Genomic DNA, 14658 nt, shown 5'->3' with positions numbered 1-14658 from the left:
AATAAGTTTGCTACTAAGGTTGGACTCTCTCGCCCACCTGCTAAATCTATCCAGGGCACAAATGGGCATCTCCCCGGGACTAGGTATTGATATTTCGCCAGATAATTTCTGGAGAAATTCGATAGATCAGGCTTGCCCAAAGACAGGACTAAATACAGGGTTTGTTTCCCAGAAATATGTGAATTTAATGATATAGCCAAAGCTAATCTTGGGTTTTCAAAACAAATGCCATGGAAGACCTGAGTACATCTCTCCCTCTGTCTGTCTGTCCCCCTTCACACCCATCACTCTCCAGGTGACCGACACTAGCCCGCTGTCCCAGGACGCTGTCTGCCACCTGCCTGGAGAGAAATGCATGCAGGGGCTGATCCAATGACCATCGCGATCGATTCTGAAAACTCTCTCCGGCTTCACTGCGTTGTAGAGGCGGCCAAAGGAAGGACAATCGTCATCGGGTCAGAGCCTCGCTGCTGTGAAGTGCGGACGCTGCACGGATTCCCAGGCTGCTACCCCGCTTGGCTAACGCTGCTGTCCTGGCCTGTTTATTCCGACAGATGAAAACATTGAATCACACGGGATCGAGCTATGCCAGGAGACGAGGGGCCAGGCGCCCTCCCACAGGAAATGGCAAGCCTGATTTCAGAAGGTTTTCTACCCAAACAGGTACAGATTTATTCAGTGCCCCACCACAATCCGTCAGCAATAAGTAAAAGGAATAAGTGAGAATCCTTTCCAGTTATCGAAAAACAATTCTCAGGTATTGATTATTAGTAGGAAATTAACAACCTAGCCTTGAATTCTGCAAAATTAACCCCAGGAGCATTCCCTGTAGATAACTCGAGAATTGGGTATTTAAGGAGAAGGCTGCCTTTCAAATGTATCCTTTGGTCAAATTTCACTGAACTCTAGGAATCAGGCCAGAAATGTGTCTCTTTTATAAAGAAGGGGATATGCAAATGGCGGGGACAGTTTCTTGCTTAAATCTCTCTCTTTCTGCCCAGAACGCACCCAGAGAGACAACCTGCAGACACCTCTGCCTGAGAACTTTCCCCTGAAGCACCAGGGAAAACGAGAGTTTGCCTCCATTTCCTTTTCATTCTGGCAGCTCTGGCAGGTATTTGCTCTGCACAAAACCACTCGGGACCCAGCGGACCATGACTGTCCTCCTACAGCGATAGTAACACCGTGTGTAAAGTTCTCTTCCTCCTTTTATTCTCCTGCACAGACGGGGAAGGGATTTCCTGGTGGTGGTGCTCACCCTCCACAGCCATGAGAACCGACCCGAAATATCTCCCCTCAGCCACACCGCACACAGCTGTGAGAGCAGAGAGAGGCTCCGCTGATCCCATCGCCCCTGGGGAGAGCAGGGAGCAGATGCCCAGGGTGTATTTCAGCGGAGTAGGAATAAGAAGCAGGTGCATCCGGCCCTGCTCTGTGGATGCCCCCAGTGACTCACCAGGGCTTTCTGCTCAGGCACTCGCCACTCGCAGACTCCCTCCTTTTCCCACTGAAGTCAATGGAGCAGCTGGGTCCTTAGCGAAGAGCAACGGGAGTGAAAGGCAGGGCCTGGCCAATAACCTACCAGGGACCTTCCCCGCCAGCCACCGGCAATTCTCTAGGGATGAAATTCACCCCTTTGTACAGGGACCATCACAAGGGCCTGTCCAGCGACTGAGCACCAGCTGTGACATTATCCTGCCGTGCAGCACGATCCATTGTCATCGGACTAAGCCATCGTGCTCCACAATCCTTCCCAGCCACACAGCCCAGCACAGAGACTTTCCCGACGCAGCTTTGCACACTTGGTTTGCAGACTAGTTCTGCAGATTCTCAGGAACAAGGGATGGTTCAGTGATGTCAGGGGCTGCTAGGTTCTAACATTGACACCAACGTCCACAGTGGGGTGGGGCGGAGCGGAGAGACAAGAGAGATAGACAAATACGTAGGTGAAATTGGTAGCATTATAAGTTCCAAGTGTTATTCTGTGTATATAAATACTCAAAGGGAAGCTTCTCTGTTAAGATTGAACCCTCAGATCTCCCCGACACTGGGTTTAAACTCGACACAGTGTCACACTCCTGCGAGATCTCCCCTTATATTGTCCCCACCCCTTGTCCCATGCAAATGAGCCGCCCGGGGCCCTCTTCATAGCCCAGTGGCAGGCCGCTCACACCGCTCAGAGCCAGCTCAGCTTCCCAGCCCGCCCAGGGAACCAGCCCGCCAGCCGCAGACATGGCCCCCAGCCTGGTCCTCGCCTTCCTCCTGCTGCTCCCAGCGGGTAAGGGCGGAATCTGCGCTCCAGCTGTGCCCCCAGTACCATATGTTCCCGAATAACCGCGCCTCTGTGAATCACTAACACATTTTCCTTTTTCTTTCTCCCCTCTGCAGGTGTCTATTCCCAGGTTAGCCTGGTGGAGTCCGGAGGGGGAATCAAGAAGCCCGGAGAGACCCTCAAACTGACCTGCACCGTGTCCGGATTCTCTCTCACTAGCTACGATATGAACTGGGTCCGCCAGCCAGCGGGGAAAGGGCTGGAATGGGTCGGAGGTATCTGGAGTGGTGGAGGCACTGCTTATAACGAGGCTCTGAAAAGTCGCCTCACCATCACCAGAGACACCTCCAAAAGCCAAGTGTACCTGCAACTGACCAGCCTGCAACCCGGAGACACCTCCGGGTATTACTGTGCCAGAGGGACACAGTGACAGGAAACCTATCCACGCCAGCACAAAAACTAACCCTGCGGAGAACCAGTCTTGCTTTATGAGCCCCAGAGAGCAGCAGCTGCCAGCACAGATTCGCTCCGCTTGGTTAGGTATTTGTCGCAAGTTAAAAACATGCGCTGAGTTCACCCCATAGCACTCCAAAGCAACCATCAATCAGAGCTGTCAAGCTGGGAACGGAGCCCCGGAGCTCTGACTCCTGGCCCCTTCCTAGAGAGATTTTTCTATCCTTCCTCTATGAAGGGAAGGCAAAGACCAGCCGGGAATATTCATACCTAGACTCTGTTACCACTAGAGTCTTCTTGCCTTCCACAGATCTGCGATAAGCCAGGCGTCTTTACATCCGTGTTAGAACCGAGAGCCTCACGAGAACCCAGACATTCTGCTGTGACAAACAGGACAAAGTCTAAGCCATGAGCGGACCGTGACTTTGATTCAGAAGAAATGACCGACCAGGGATTGTGACTCTGTGACTGCAAGGTGCCAAGTGGGCAAAACCCCCTTTGACTTTGGACCGCCTCAGTACAGGCCCCCCCACTCTTTAAGTTCCCTTGCACCCGCTATAATTACCCTCAGTTAGCCTTCAAGAATCACTGTTTTGAGCAGCCATCAGAAACCTGGAACCCTGAGAACTACCAGCCCCAACACAGTCCCAAGGGCCCACCTCGCTCAGCCCAGAGGGGCCAGCACCAGCTGTTTTATAGGAAGCAGCCAAATACTTGGGCAATTATCAACTCACTTGACCTTAAATGGGAGGATTTCTCATAATCCCCCACCATTGAGAGATTGGTTTAACTCTGAAATTAGGGGAGTTTATTCTCCTTCCCAAAATCAACCAGCGCACCAGCCTGCCGCTCTAACTGCCCCATATTCAAACCAAGAAATCACCAGTGTGCAGTAGTGGGATGTACATGGGTTAGGTACAGCACAATGGGCAGGTGTGCTCCACAAATCACAACCCTGTGGTGCCCACTGCCATGCCATATAGACAACCCCTGGGCCTGCAAAGTGCATAGTCAAAGGAAGAAACATCCGTGCCCAGGGAACTTCCACTGCAAAAACTTGGATTCAAAGTGAGTTCAGGTGTCTACAGAATTCAGGGAGAGCAGAGCGTCGGGGGAGGGAAATGGTTGTAAATCCCAGTGGGGTCCGATTCTTGGATTTAGGGGCCTAATGTGGCTTTTAGGCTCCTAAATCCATTTATGGCCCAAGCCCTTAGTATTTATGGGGTTTAGGGAGGAGAAGAACATCTCAGATTTACTGTTAAAAGACTGCTGTGCTAAATGTTTTACAGCATCTCCTACAGCTTCACAGATAGACATGTTTGGTTACGGCTCTTCACAAAGAATTGACTTCATTAGGTTTGAAATTCTAAAAATGCCAAAGGGATTTAGGAGCTACTTTGCAGATCCTTCCCACCACAGCAAGACAGACTCTCACTACCTACTCACCTTCTACTTCAACATCCATTGTGAATAAATAAATATACAGACAAAAAAAAAGTATGGAGCAAACAAATCAACCAACAGAAGGGAACAAATAATATATGTCCCAAGCACAGATTTTACCTCCAAAGGGAAGAGGATCTGGTGACTACACGAACTCAACCAGGGTCAGTTTAGGTAAGTTGGGGGTGCATTGCTCCCTTTAGGTGTCCATGTCTCTCTCCGGTGTCCAATTCAGCTGGACTCACCACAGGTAGCTCACGGCATGAAGCAGGGCTGCTGAAGGCTCCGAGGTTCCAGCCCAAGAACGGTGAATCCAAGTGGCTTACCCCAGTGAGAGTGTGACTCTAAGCGGGCTGACACACTGAAGGGATCCTCCCAGTGACTGTTCCAGAACCAGTCAAGAACACCAGACCCATGGATTCGTGCTATCTGCAGACACACATTGTAGCCTGTCCTACACTAAACGTATACAGATATATTAAAAGGAATAAGAAACCAGAGAGTTATTTAGAAGGTTGAAGCAGATAAACGTATACATCAATGAGTTAGATTCTTAATTTGCAAAAGGTAACAGAAGCTTTAGAAGCAGCAAGCTCTCTGTCTTTTAGGGCTAACACAGACTGAGCAGCTGGGGATCTGTTGCTTATGCCTTGAAACTTTCCTCCCAGAGTCCAAGTACCAGACAGATAACCAGTTCCTTCATGCAAAGGGTTTCTATTTCCCCCTCCCCTTCCCTAACTCCAACCTGATGTGCTCTGAGCTGCAAACTCAAGGGATTGAAGGAACTTGTATGACTTATCTTCTGCGGTGAGGGGGACAGAGTAGAAAAACAGAGTCATTTGTCCTCTTTAATGTTCCACAATGTCGCTGGACCTTTCCTGTTGGTACAGAGGTAACACTTTCTGTCGTTGTTCAGCATATCACTCCCATTAATGTCTCTCTCCTTTGTGGTGATTCACATAGTCACAGAGGCTCCCAATACAACCACTCACATATTACCTTACACTATGGGACACAACTGTTCTCAGTGAGATCAAGGCAGGCAGCAGTTCACAAGCATTCAATGAAGCCTAAAAACTAAACACGTTCTTATCCTTCTAATACCTGTTGTAGCAATATTAGCACACAGGTGAGCCAGACTGTTTCCAGCTCTGTACTTGTCAGTCTTCAGCTGAGACATGGGAACCTGGGTGTGACCTGGCCAATGTCATGGATAGGATAGGATGGATAGGATGATGGATAGAGAGAGAGAGAAAAAAAGAGAGAGAAAAAGGTTACATGAAAGTTTCGATTCAGTGGTTTGATAAGTGCAACGAGGGGAAAATAAGAACCTTCAGGGAAGGTTTGCTACTACGGTTGGACTCTCTGACCCACCTGCTATTAGATTTCACAACGAGCTGCTGTGTCACACACCGGCACCTGGGTCCCCACCCTTATATTGTCCCCACCCCTTGTCCCATGCAAATGAGCCCCCCGGGGCCCTGTTCATAGCCCAGTGGCAGGCCGCTCACACCGCTCAGAGCCAGCTCAGCTTCCCAGCCCGCCCAGGGAACCAGCCCGCCAGCCGCAGACATGGCCCCCAGCCTGGTCCTCGCCTTCCTCCTGCTGCTTCCAGCGGGTAAGGGCTGGATCTGTGCTCCCACCACATGTTCTCTAACAACAGAGCCTCAAGGAATCAACGCAATATTTCCCTTTTATTTCTCCCCTTTGCAGGTGTCTATTCCCAGGTTAGCCTGGTGGAGTCCGGAGGGGGAGTGAAGAAGCCCGGAGAGACCCTCAAACTGACCTGTACGGTGTCCGGATTCTCAATCACTAGCTACAGGGTGAGCTGGGTCCGCCAGCCAGCGGGGAAAGGGCTGGAATGGGTTGGAGTTATCTGGGGTGGTGGACGCACTGCTTATAACTAGGCTCTGAAAAGTCGCCTCATCATCACCAGACACACCTCCAAAAGCCAAGTGTACCTGCAACTGACCGGCCTGCAACCCAGAGACACCTGCGTGTATTACTGTGCCAGAGACACAGTGACAGGAAACCTATCCAAGCCAGCACAAAAACTAACCCTGCGGAGAACCAGTCTTGCTTTATGAGCAGCAGAGAGCAGCAGCTGCCAGCACAGATTCGGTCTGCTTGGTCAGGTATTTGCCTCACGTTACAGGCATTCAGTGACTTCCACCTTCAGATCTTTTTTTCCCCCCTTCTTCTGTCATCTTCCACCACTGAGAACAGCCTAACTCCAGTCTCACTGGAGCTCCCCTTCTGGTAGTTGAAGTCTGCTATCAAATCCCCCCTCACTGCTCTCTTCTGAAGGCTAAACAAGTCCATTTCGCTCAATCTCTCCGCATGAATCATGTGCTCCCGCCCCCTCGGCTTCTTCTCCGTATGGCTAAGCCTGCCAGGAAATGTGTCCCAATTGTCCCTGCATGTTTCAGTGTAGCTAGTCATGGCTGGGAACAAGAAGGTTCAGGGGATTCACGCCTAACCCACGCCCAGCGCCAGCGGGTGTCCCAGCCCTACTGAACCCTGTGGTCTCACCTCTCCCCACTCACAGCCCCACTGCTAACGGGCTGGAGCTGCAGAGCTGAGATTCATTCCATCGTATGGATATTTATGTTTCCTTCTGGGCCAGCCACATTCATTTCTGCCTTTTATCGAGAACAAACCAATCATTTCCCCTCTCAAGGTCACTGCATCAATCTAGCCAGCTGCCACTCAGCAGAATCTATCCATCCATCTCTCCAATCACTGCGCACACCCTGGACTTATCCATCTCTTCACCCCGCCCCATGTGTTCATTGAGCGAGTATCTGCAGTACGGGAACACGACGTGTGACATGATGTGATATTTCTGTGACAGAACTCGATGTCACTGTCACCCCAGACACACCCTGAAACCAGGACCCGCTTCCCCCCATTATACCCACCACTGCCCCACTCAGCCACTGTCACCCCATAGAGATCCCCGCTCCAGGCTGGCCTGATCCTCTCCTCTCTAAACCTAGCGCACAGCTTAACCCACAGCCACTCTCACCCCATAGAGACACCAAACCAGCGCCTGCTCCTCTCCCATTTACACCCAGCACAGCACTGCCTGTAACAGCTTCCGTCACCCCATCAATGCAGCAACATCAGGGGCCTGGTGCCCTCCCCTCTATACCTGCACCTCCCTAGCCCACCTCAGACACACACACCCCCTCCTCCCTCACCACACACACACACCCCCTAACAGCACGATTTCCTCCCCTCCCCTCTGCACCCCGGCACAAGCTCCCGCTTCATGCCCAGGGCACTGTTCTTGTTGAAATCTCTCCCTCTCTGGGGGGTGGACACCGTATTTCTACCGTCACAGCTCCTCCTCCCCGCTGCATGCAAAGCTCAGACATGTCCCTCCCGACATAAAAAGCAACGCAGCCCTCTCTCGAAACACACAGTCCCAGATCTGGCTCCGGGAGTCCCCTTCGGCTCGGACCCATCCCAGCTCCACTTCCGAACCGCTCCATGGCGATGTTACCGCCCTTGTACACAGTCATTGCACTGGCCTGGCTCTCCGGTGAGTCGGATTGAGATTTGCTCCGTCTGTGCCTTTACACACACAGACAGCGGTTTAATATGGGGGCTGGTTTACAATATTCTTCTTCCCTCCTTTCCCCAGGGGCCCGCTCGCAGGTGGTTCTGACCCAGTCGGGTCCAGCGCTGAAGAAGCCCGGAGAGTCTCATCAGCTGCAATGTGCCACCAGCGGGTTTACTCTGAGCAGCACCTGGATGAACTGGGTCAGACAGCAGCCGGGGAAGGGGCTGGAGTGGCTGGTCTACTATTATGATCCCTCCAACAAGAACTACGCCTCCTCCATCCAGGGGCGATTCACAGCCTCCAAGGACAGCACCAACTTCTACTTGCAAATGACCGGCCTGAAGGCAGAGGACACGGCCGTGTATTACTGTGCGAGACACACGGTGAGGGGGAAGCCGCTCTGAGCTCAGACAAAAACCTCCCGCTGCGGTGGAAAGGGGAAGTCCCAGCCGGCTTAACACTGACAGGCGAACCCGAAAAAACCCTGGAGTTTATTCAAAGAACTAGCGTTAACCCTTCCTCTAACGATGACTGTCTGTATTGATTACAGTTACTGTAGCACTGACCCAGGCAGGACAGGGAACTCTGTACCTCACACGTTTACCCCACTGGATTTTTACTCTTTCCCGTCCACCAAAATTCAACCCAAATCCTAACCTTATCCCTAAACCCAGTTACACCCTGTGAGGGAGTCCCCCCAGGAATAGGGGTCTGGAACCACATAGACGCAGCCACTCATTTCTTTGGTTTCTGCCCCCTCGGCTGTCCGCACACCTGTGCAGCTGTGTCCTGACCCTGGCCTTGGAGACGTCAGCACCCCTGTGCTGCAGGATCTCTCCCTGTGGGTTACCCTGGATGGGACCCTGGAGAGTCCTACATGTTGCGAAGGGGCCATGCACCCTGCCTGGCAGACAGAAGTGGTTCACACACAATGTGGAAGTCAGAAGGTTTATTAGTTCTCAGGGTCACAGCGTAGAAAGACTTTATTGGCAGCTGAATTAGATGTTACAGCAGCGACCAACCGCAGAGATCCCATCTTTGGGCTCTGCTTCCATGCGAAATCCCACAGGGGTCTGCCTCTTCCAGCCAGCCACCTATAGATCCATCCCCCCTCCTCTCCCCAGTCATTTGTCTCCTCCTCCGGCAAGGTGGCCACTCCTCCTGGTCACCCCCTGCTACAACCTGTTGGCGATGGGAGATTCAAGAGGACAAAGGGGTGTCGCTGGGGGAGGCCCTTCCACCCTCCGGAGACCTCTGGAAAGATCAGACACCCCGGTCACATGACGAAAATATATCAGTAACATATGGGGGAAACTGAGGCGCACACACCACATGCAAAAAAACCCTCCAAAATATCCTCACTGTATCATATACCCTGATCCATAACCTCCTCCATAACCCTAATCGCAACGCTCTGATTTCTCTACTTACATGTACATAGATGTTAATGAAGTTGCATTTGCATCTTTCTAAATCTCGGTCTGTGAACTCCCATTGCTGGAAGGAGGGGCAGAATAATTCCGGATACATTTAGTAACTTTTTTTTAATCATTTCATTACAGTCCCAGCCCACACCCTTTAGTAAAAACAGCAAGAAAACAAGCAAGGGGAAGCTTACAAGGAGTGTGGGTTGAAGGGGTGAGAATCAATATCAGGCAAAAACCAGCAGTGCTGTAACAAAGCACCGACCTGCTGCGTTTGCAAACCAGCAGCCTTCAGATCCGAGTGCACCGCGCTGTATAACTGGGCCAGATGTGGACACCAGGCTGATAAATCAACCAGGTGATAAATATACGGGAAAGATATTTCAGCTCTGTGTGGATATTGACCTTCCCAGCATCTTCCCAGTGCTCCGATACATTAGCATTTAGGAATCATTTAAAACAGAATGGTTTATTTACAAAAGTGTTTTAAAAGGAAACTACAAAAGTTCGGTCTTTGATTTCCATCCGGGCTGTAACTCCATCCTTCCTGAGTGCCGGAATCCCTTAACTTCCCTTGAAAGGTGCACCGTCAGCGAAGGGTTGGGATTCTGAAAGTGGTCTAGTCACACTGCACTCAGCACCCCAGGAATATTAACTCTCCAGTGAGTGCCCCAGACCAACCCGCCCCAGTCACTGACCCGACCTTCGCCTGAGCAGAGGTGACGGAGATCACTTCCCCACCCCCATATAACTGGTTGATAATCAGGTCCTAAATCCGTAACCAGGCAACTGTGCTCCCATAACGCTGCTCTTTCTCCCCCATCTATTGCTAAAATTAGGACCCTGCAGCTCTAATGTAGACAAACACCCAGCAAGGGATGATCTGACTCCACCTTCACCACCGGTGCAAGTAACTCGCCGCACTCAAGGAAGGAGTGTGCTGCCTTTATAAGAAGGGTGATATGCAAATAGGGGTGAAGTTTGCTCTTTAAATCCGCGCATCTCTCTGACCAGGCTGCAGCCAGAGACAATCCGCAGCCCCCTGGCTCTGTGCAGTTACCAGCCAGCAGTTACCAGTTATTTAGCTGAGGTTAGGTCTGCTTTGAGCAGGCGGTTGGACTTGATGACCTCCTGAGCTCCCTTCCAACTCTATGATTCTATCCACCCCGAGCACTTTCCCCTCCAACTCCAGGCAAAATGGGACTTTGCTTCGCAATTGTTCTCACGGCAGCAGCTCTGGAAGGTATTTTCTTCCCCTGATGAAATGGCAGAACCAGGGCACTATACAATCATTGCTGGTTTATACCATTATCTGTGCCATGCCTTTATTTGCAGGTGCCCGCTCCCAGGTGCTGGAGGAGTCCGGCGGGGATGTGAAAAACCCTGGAGACTCTCTGCGCCTCTCCTGCAAAGCCTCCGGCTTCACCTTCAGCAGCTCCTACATGCATTGGGTTCGACAGGCTCCAGGAAAAGGGATATACTGGGTGGCAGCGATTAACTATGAAGGGTCGAGCCAGTGGTATTCCCCGGCTGTCCAAGGGCGATTCACCATCTCCATTGACAACTCCAACAACCTGCTGTACCTGCAGATGACCGGCCTGAGAGCAGAAGACACGGCCCGGTATTACTGTGTGAGAGACACACAGACACAGTGAGCGGAAAGCAGCTGCTGCTGGTACAAAAACCAGAGCAGCGGAACTTCTCGCGTTGCGTACCTGGCGGCAGCAGGACACAAACCAAACACTGCTGTGCTGGGCACAAGGGGGGGATGGAAAACTCTGACATCGCGGATTAACTCTTCAGTGCCCTGCCTGCCTCCCGCTATCCCTGTGTGTGCGCGGTCCTGCTCGCCTCCCGCAAAGGGCTCTTCTCATTGAACTGAACGGGGGGCTCCATGGAGTGAAACAGCAACGAATTATCATAGAATCAGAGCAGATGAGGGTTGGAAGGGACCTCAGGAGGTGTCTAGTTCAACCCCCTGCTCAGAGCAACTCTGATTTAATCATCCCAGCCAGGGATTTGTCAAGCCGGGCCTTAAAAACCTCCAAGGATGGAAATTCCACCACCTCCCTAGGTAACCCATTCCAGTGCTTCACCACCCTCCTAGGCAAAAACTTTTCCTAATGTCCAACCTAGACCTTCCCCACTGCAACTTGAGACCATTGCTCCTTGTTCTGTCATCTGCCACCACTGAGAACAGCCTAACTCCACCCTTCCCAGAACCCCCCTTCAGGTTGTTGAAGGCTGCTATCAAATCCCCCCTCCCTCCTCTCTTCTGCAGACCAAAAAAGCCCAGTTCCTCCAATCTCTCCTCATAATTCACTGTGCCACCAGCAGGTTCACTCTTAGCTGCACCTGGATGGGCTGCGTCAGACAGCAGCCGGGGAAGGGGCTGGAGTTTCTGACCCACTACTATGATCCCTCCAACAAGAACTACACCTCCTCCATCCAGGGGCCGTTCACAGCCTCCAAGGACAGCACCAACTTCTATTTTCAAATGAGTGGCCTGAAAGCGGAGGACACGGCCGTGTATTACTGTGCGAGAGACACAGCGAGGGGAAGCTTCTCTGAGCTCAGACAAAAACCTCCCGTTCGGTCAAAAGGGAAACTCCCAGAAGGATTAACACCAACAGGCTAACCCGAAAAATCTTTTCAAATAAAACAGTGCACAAGAAATGCAGCACGTTTGTTTATGGAGCTTGGATTGCACTAGCAGGACTGTCCTGACCCGTGAGCTTCGGGGCCACTATGTGGACTCCCTGATTAAGTATCAGGCCGTATACTAAGAATAAAGCCACCCCGCCCTTGGCAGCTTTTTGCTTGTGTCAGTCGCCTGCCTGCGCTCGGATCTCGGGAGTTCGAGTCGCTCGGGGCTGGGCGCTGTACAAATATTCTGCCTCTGTCTGACTCCCAGAGCAAATCTGTCACTTTACACCATGAAGAGAAAGAGTTTGGGACCCTTATAAGGCAGACGATATGGAAATCGGGGTGACAGTTTCCTGTATAAATCGGTCTCTCTCTGCCCAGGCTGCACTGAGACACAATCTCCAACCCCCTGTCTGTGCAGTTACCAGCCAACCTCTCGCTGAGAGCTTCCCTTCCCACCCTTGGGAAAAAGAGACTTTGGCTCCATTTCGTTCTCGTTGTAGCTGCTTTGGAAGGTATTTTCCAACCTGAATGACCCAGAGAGGAAGCTCAATATTGTACATTCGCTACGTTGTTACGAATATTTCTATCGCGTCTTTATTGCCAGGAGCCCAGTCCCAGGTGCAGCTGGTGGAGTCCGGAGGGGGTGTGAAAAAGCCCGGAGACTCTCTCCGCCTCTCCTGCAAAGCCTCCGGCTTCACCTTCAGCAGCTACAGTCTGCACTGGGTCCGCCAGGCTCCCGGAAAGGGGCCGGAGCGGGTCTCACGTATTTTCGACGACGGCAGTGCTGTGAACTACGCCGACACAGCGAAAGGGCGAGTCACCATCTCCAGGAATAACGCCAAGAACTTGGTCTATCTGCAGATGAGCAGCCTGAGGCCGGAGGACACGGGCCGCTATTACTGTGCGAGACACAGTGAAAAGAAACTCCTACAAAACCCAGTGTGCAGGATCCCCCTTCTCCCGTGCGGGGGCAGCACTTCCACACACTCCGCAGCTCTGCAGACAGGCAGGAGAACAGGCCTGGGGAGCGGAACAAAGATCCGATCTCAGGTTTTAACCATGCAGTTGCTGCCAATGTCCCCCCCTGGCAGTACAAAATCCTGCGGGGCCGGAGCTGCAGAGAGTCACTCGGCTGCTGAATAAATCCCATGCAGCTCACCTGCGGGACAGGGCGCAGGGCTGCGATTTTCAAAGCAGCGCCCTGATTTTGAGTCACCCCAACACCCCTCTGAAAATCACAGTCCAGACTCTCAGCGGGTGTCAAGGGGCGGAGCCAGGGATCCAGCCCATAATACTCTGCCACAATTAACTATAGTAACCATGGAGCTAAAGGAACCCACCTTCACCTACCGAGCCTTGGCACCTCTACAAGGCCAGCCAGCTGAGCGGGGTTCTAGATCCGAGCCCAGCAGGGATCTCCGGAGGCGCTTTGGCGGAAGCAGAGCCCCGCCGGCGATGGGCTGGGGGGTCTAGGGTTACACCGCGTAGGGATGGGGCAACTGCCCGGCGTCTTTGGAAAGCGAGGATCTGGGGCAGGACCAAAGGGTGAGGGTCTCTTAAACCCAGCCCGGATTCAAATCCCTTTTCAGTCTTATTGTTCCAGGAAAGGAAAGGATCCTGCTCTCTGATTCCCGCCTCCCAGAACAAAGGTTAAGATAATTCAGGAAATAGGTTGGTCTCCTTTCTCAGGAGGAGGCTGTGCAACCGCGGCTGTTTCCTGTTATTATCCGTCTCTCTCTGTCTCTGCACACGAGAGACAATCCCCAGCCCCCCGTGTCTGTGCAATTACCAGCCAGTCCCTCTGAGCACCTCCCCTCCCCCTTCAACACCAGGGACAATGGCCCTTCCCGTCCGTGTGTGACTTTTGTCAGCTCTGGAAGGAGACTGGGATACGGGCTCCCCCTCGACGCACTGGACAGACAAGACAATGCTACGTTCTCGCCCTAGGTCTGGATTCACACAGGTGCCGGGTTAGAAGATCAGGGTGGCACTGCCTATCTGTCAGGCACCTAGACAATCCCAGGAACAATGTATGACCATCCGCAAAGCCGGAGATTGGAGCCTGAACTCCTGGAGAAACAGGCACCTAAGAACAGGATTCACAAAAGCCAGCACACTAGGCAGGGGCCGTCGAAGCTCACCAGTGGGAAACGCACAGGAGAGGTTTGTCCTGAACCCCCTTCCTGTGCCAGAGATCGGCACCTCAGTCTGGGCGGCAGGATACACGTCACCCTGCTTGCAATTCCTGAATGGGAAAGGAATCTCCCCCTGCAGCCAGGCATCTAACCTGCCCCTGCCTTTCTGGTGTGGCTGGCACCATGCATCATACAAAACAGTCAGACAAGCAGGAGATGGTGGCACCCACCTTATGACTTTTAGCCCAGGGGTTAGAACCACTAAACCGAGATGTGGAAAAACAGAGTTCAATCCCCCCACCCGCCTTCTGTTTGATAGAGAGAAAGGATTTGAACAGAGGTCTGCTACTCACAGGTGAACACGCTAAGCACTGACTTATGGGGTACGCTGAGGTGGGTGTCCCTCCATCTCTTGTGTTGAAGATGTTTCCCTTTGGATAAATAATGAAAGCAGGATTGATGTGAGGACTGGACTCCGGGTTTCCTATCTCCTCTGGTGGTGCCCGAACCACCAGCTACCCAGTGTGGCGAGGGCAGCCTGTTCTGCCCTTCTGTGGGTCCTGTGTCCTTCTCAGCTATGCCGCTAGGTGGGAGTGTTGGTGTGAAGGGGCCTCAGTCCCACCCTCTACCCCAAGCCGGGACCTGGGGACCCTGTGAGGAGCAGCCTCAAACTGATTAGTCCATGAACTACTATCATCCCCTAGTCGCCTCTCC

General features: G+C 52.3%; 2 long non-coding RNA genes and 2 gene segments (V, D, J or C); 2 read left to right on the top strand and 2 right to left on the bottom strand.

Annotated features, from left to right (window-relative positions):
• Positions 1–2232: 2232 nt before the first annotated feature.
• LOC137159944 (Ig heavy chain V region PJ14-like) lies at positions 2233–2702 on the top strand. The segment is given in 2 exon segments: positions 2233–2278; positions 2389–2702. Coding segments are annotated over 2 exon segments (360 nt in total).
• Positions 2703–5740: 3038 nt separating this feature from the next.
• On the top strand, positions 5741–6255 carry LOC137159943 (putative V-set and immunoglobulin domain-containing-like protein IGHV1OR21-1). The segment is given in 3 exon segments: positions 5741–5786; positions 5882–5991; positions 6076–6255. Coding segments are annotated over 3 exon segments (336 nt in total).
• Positions 6256–10315: 4060 nt separating this feature from the next.
• On the bottom strand, positions 10316–14379 carry LOC137159945 (uncharacterized). Its single transcript, XR_010921762.1, has 2 exons — positions 14298–14379; positions 10316–10758 (listed from the first exon to the last, which is right to left on the bottom strand). It is a non-coding gene; the product is annotated as an uncharacterized lncRNA (long non-coding RNA).
• LOC137159946 (uncharacterized) lies at positions 12422–13179 on the bottom strand. The gene is made up of 2 exons (XR_010921763.1): positions 13150–13179; positions 12422–12708 (listed from the first exon to the last, which is right to left on the bottom strand). It is a non-coding gene; the product is annotated as an uncharacterized lncRNA (long non-coding RNA).
• Positions 14380–14658: the final 279 nt, after the last annotated feature.

This window comes from Emydura macquarii, unplaced genomic scaffold (genome assembly GCF_026122565.2).
Source record: "Emydura macquarii macquarii isolate MOO-44397 ecotype Brisbane River unplaced genomic scaffold, CSIRO-AGI_Emac_v2 contig_2015, whole genome shotgun sequence".
Taxonomy (NCBI): domain Eukaryota; kingdom Metazoa; phylum Chordata; order Testudines; family Chelidae; genus Emydura; species Emydura macquarii.
Note: the sequence above shows the minus strand (reverse complement) of the source record. Positions and strands in the feature narration are given on the sequence as shown.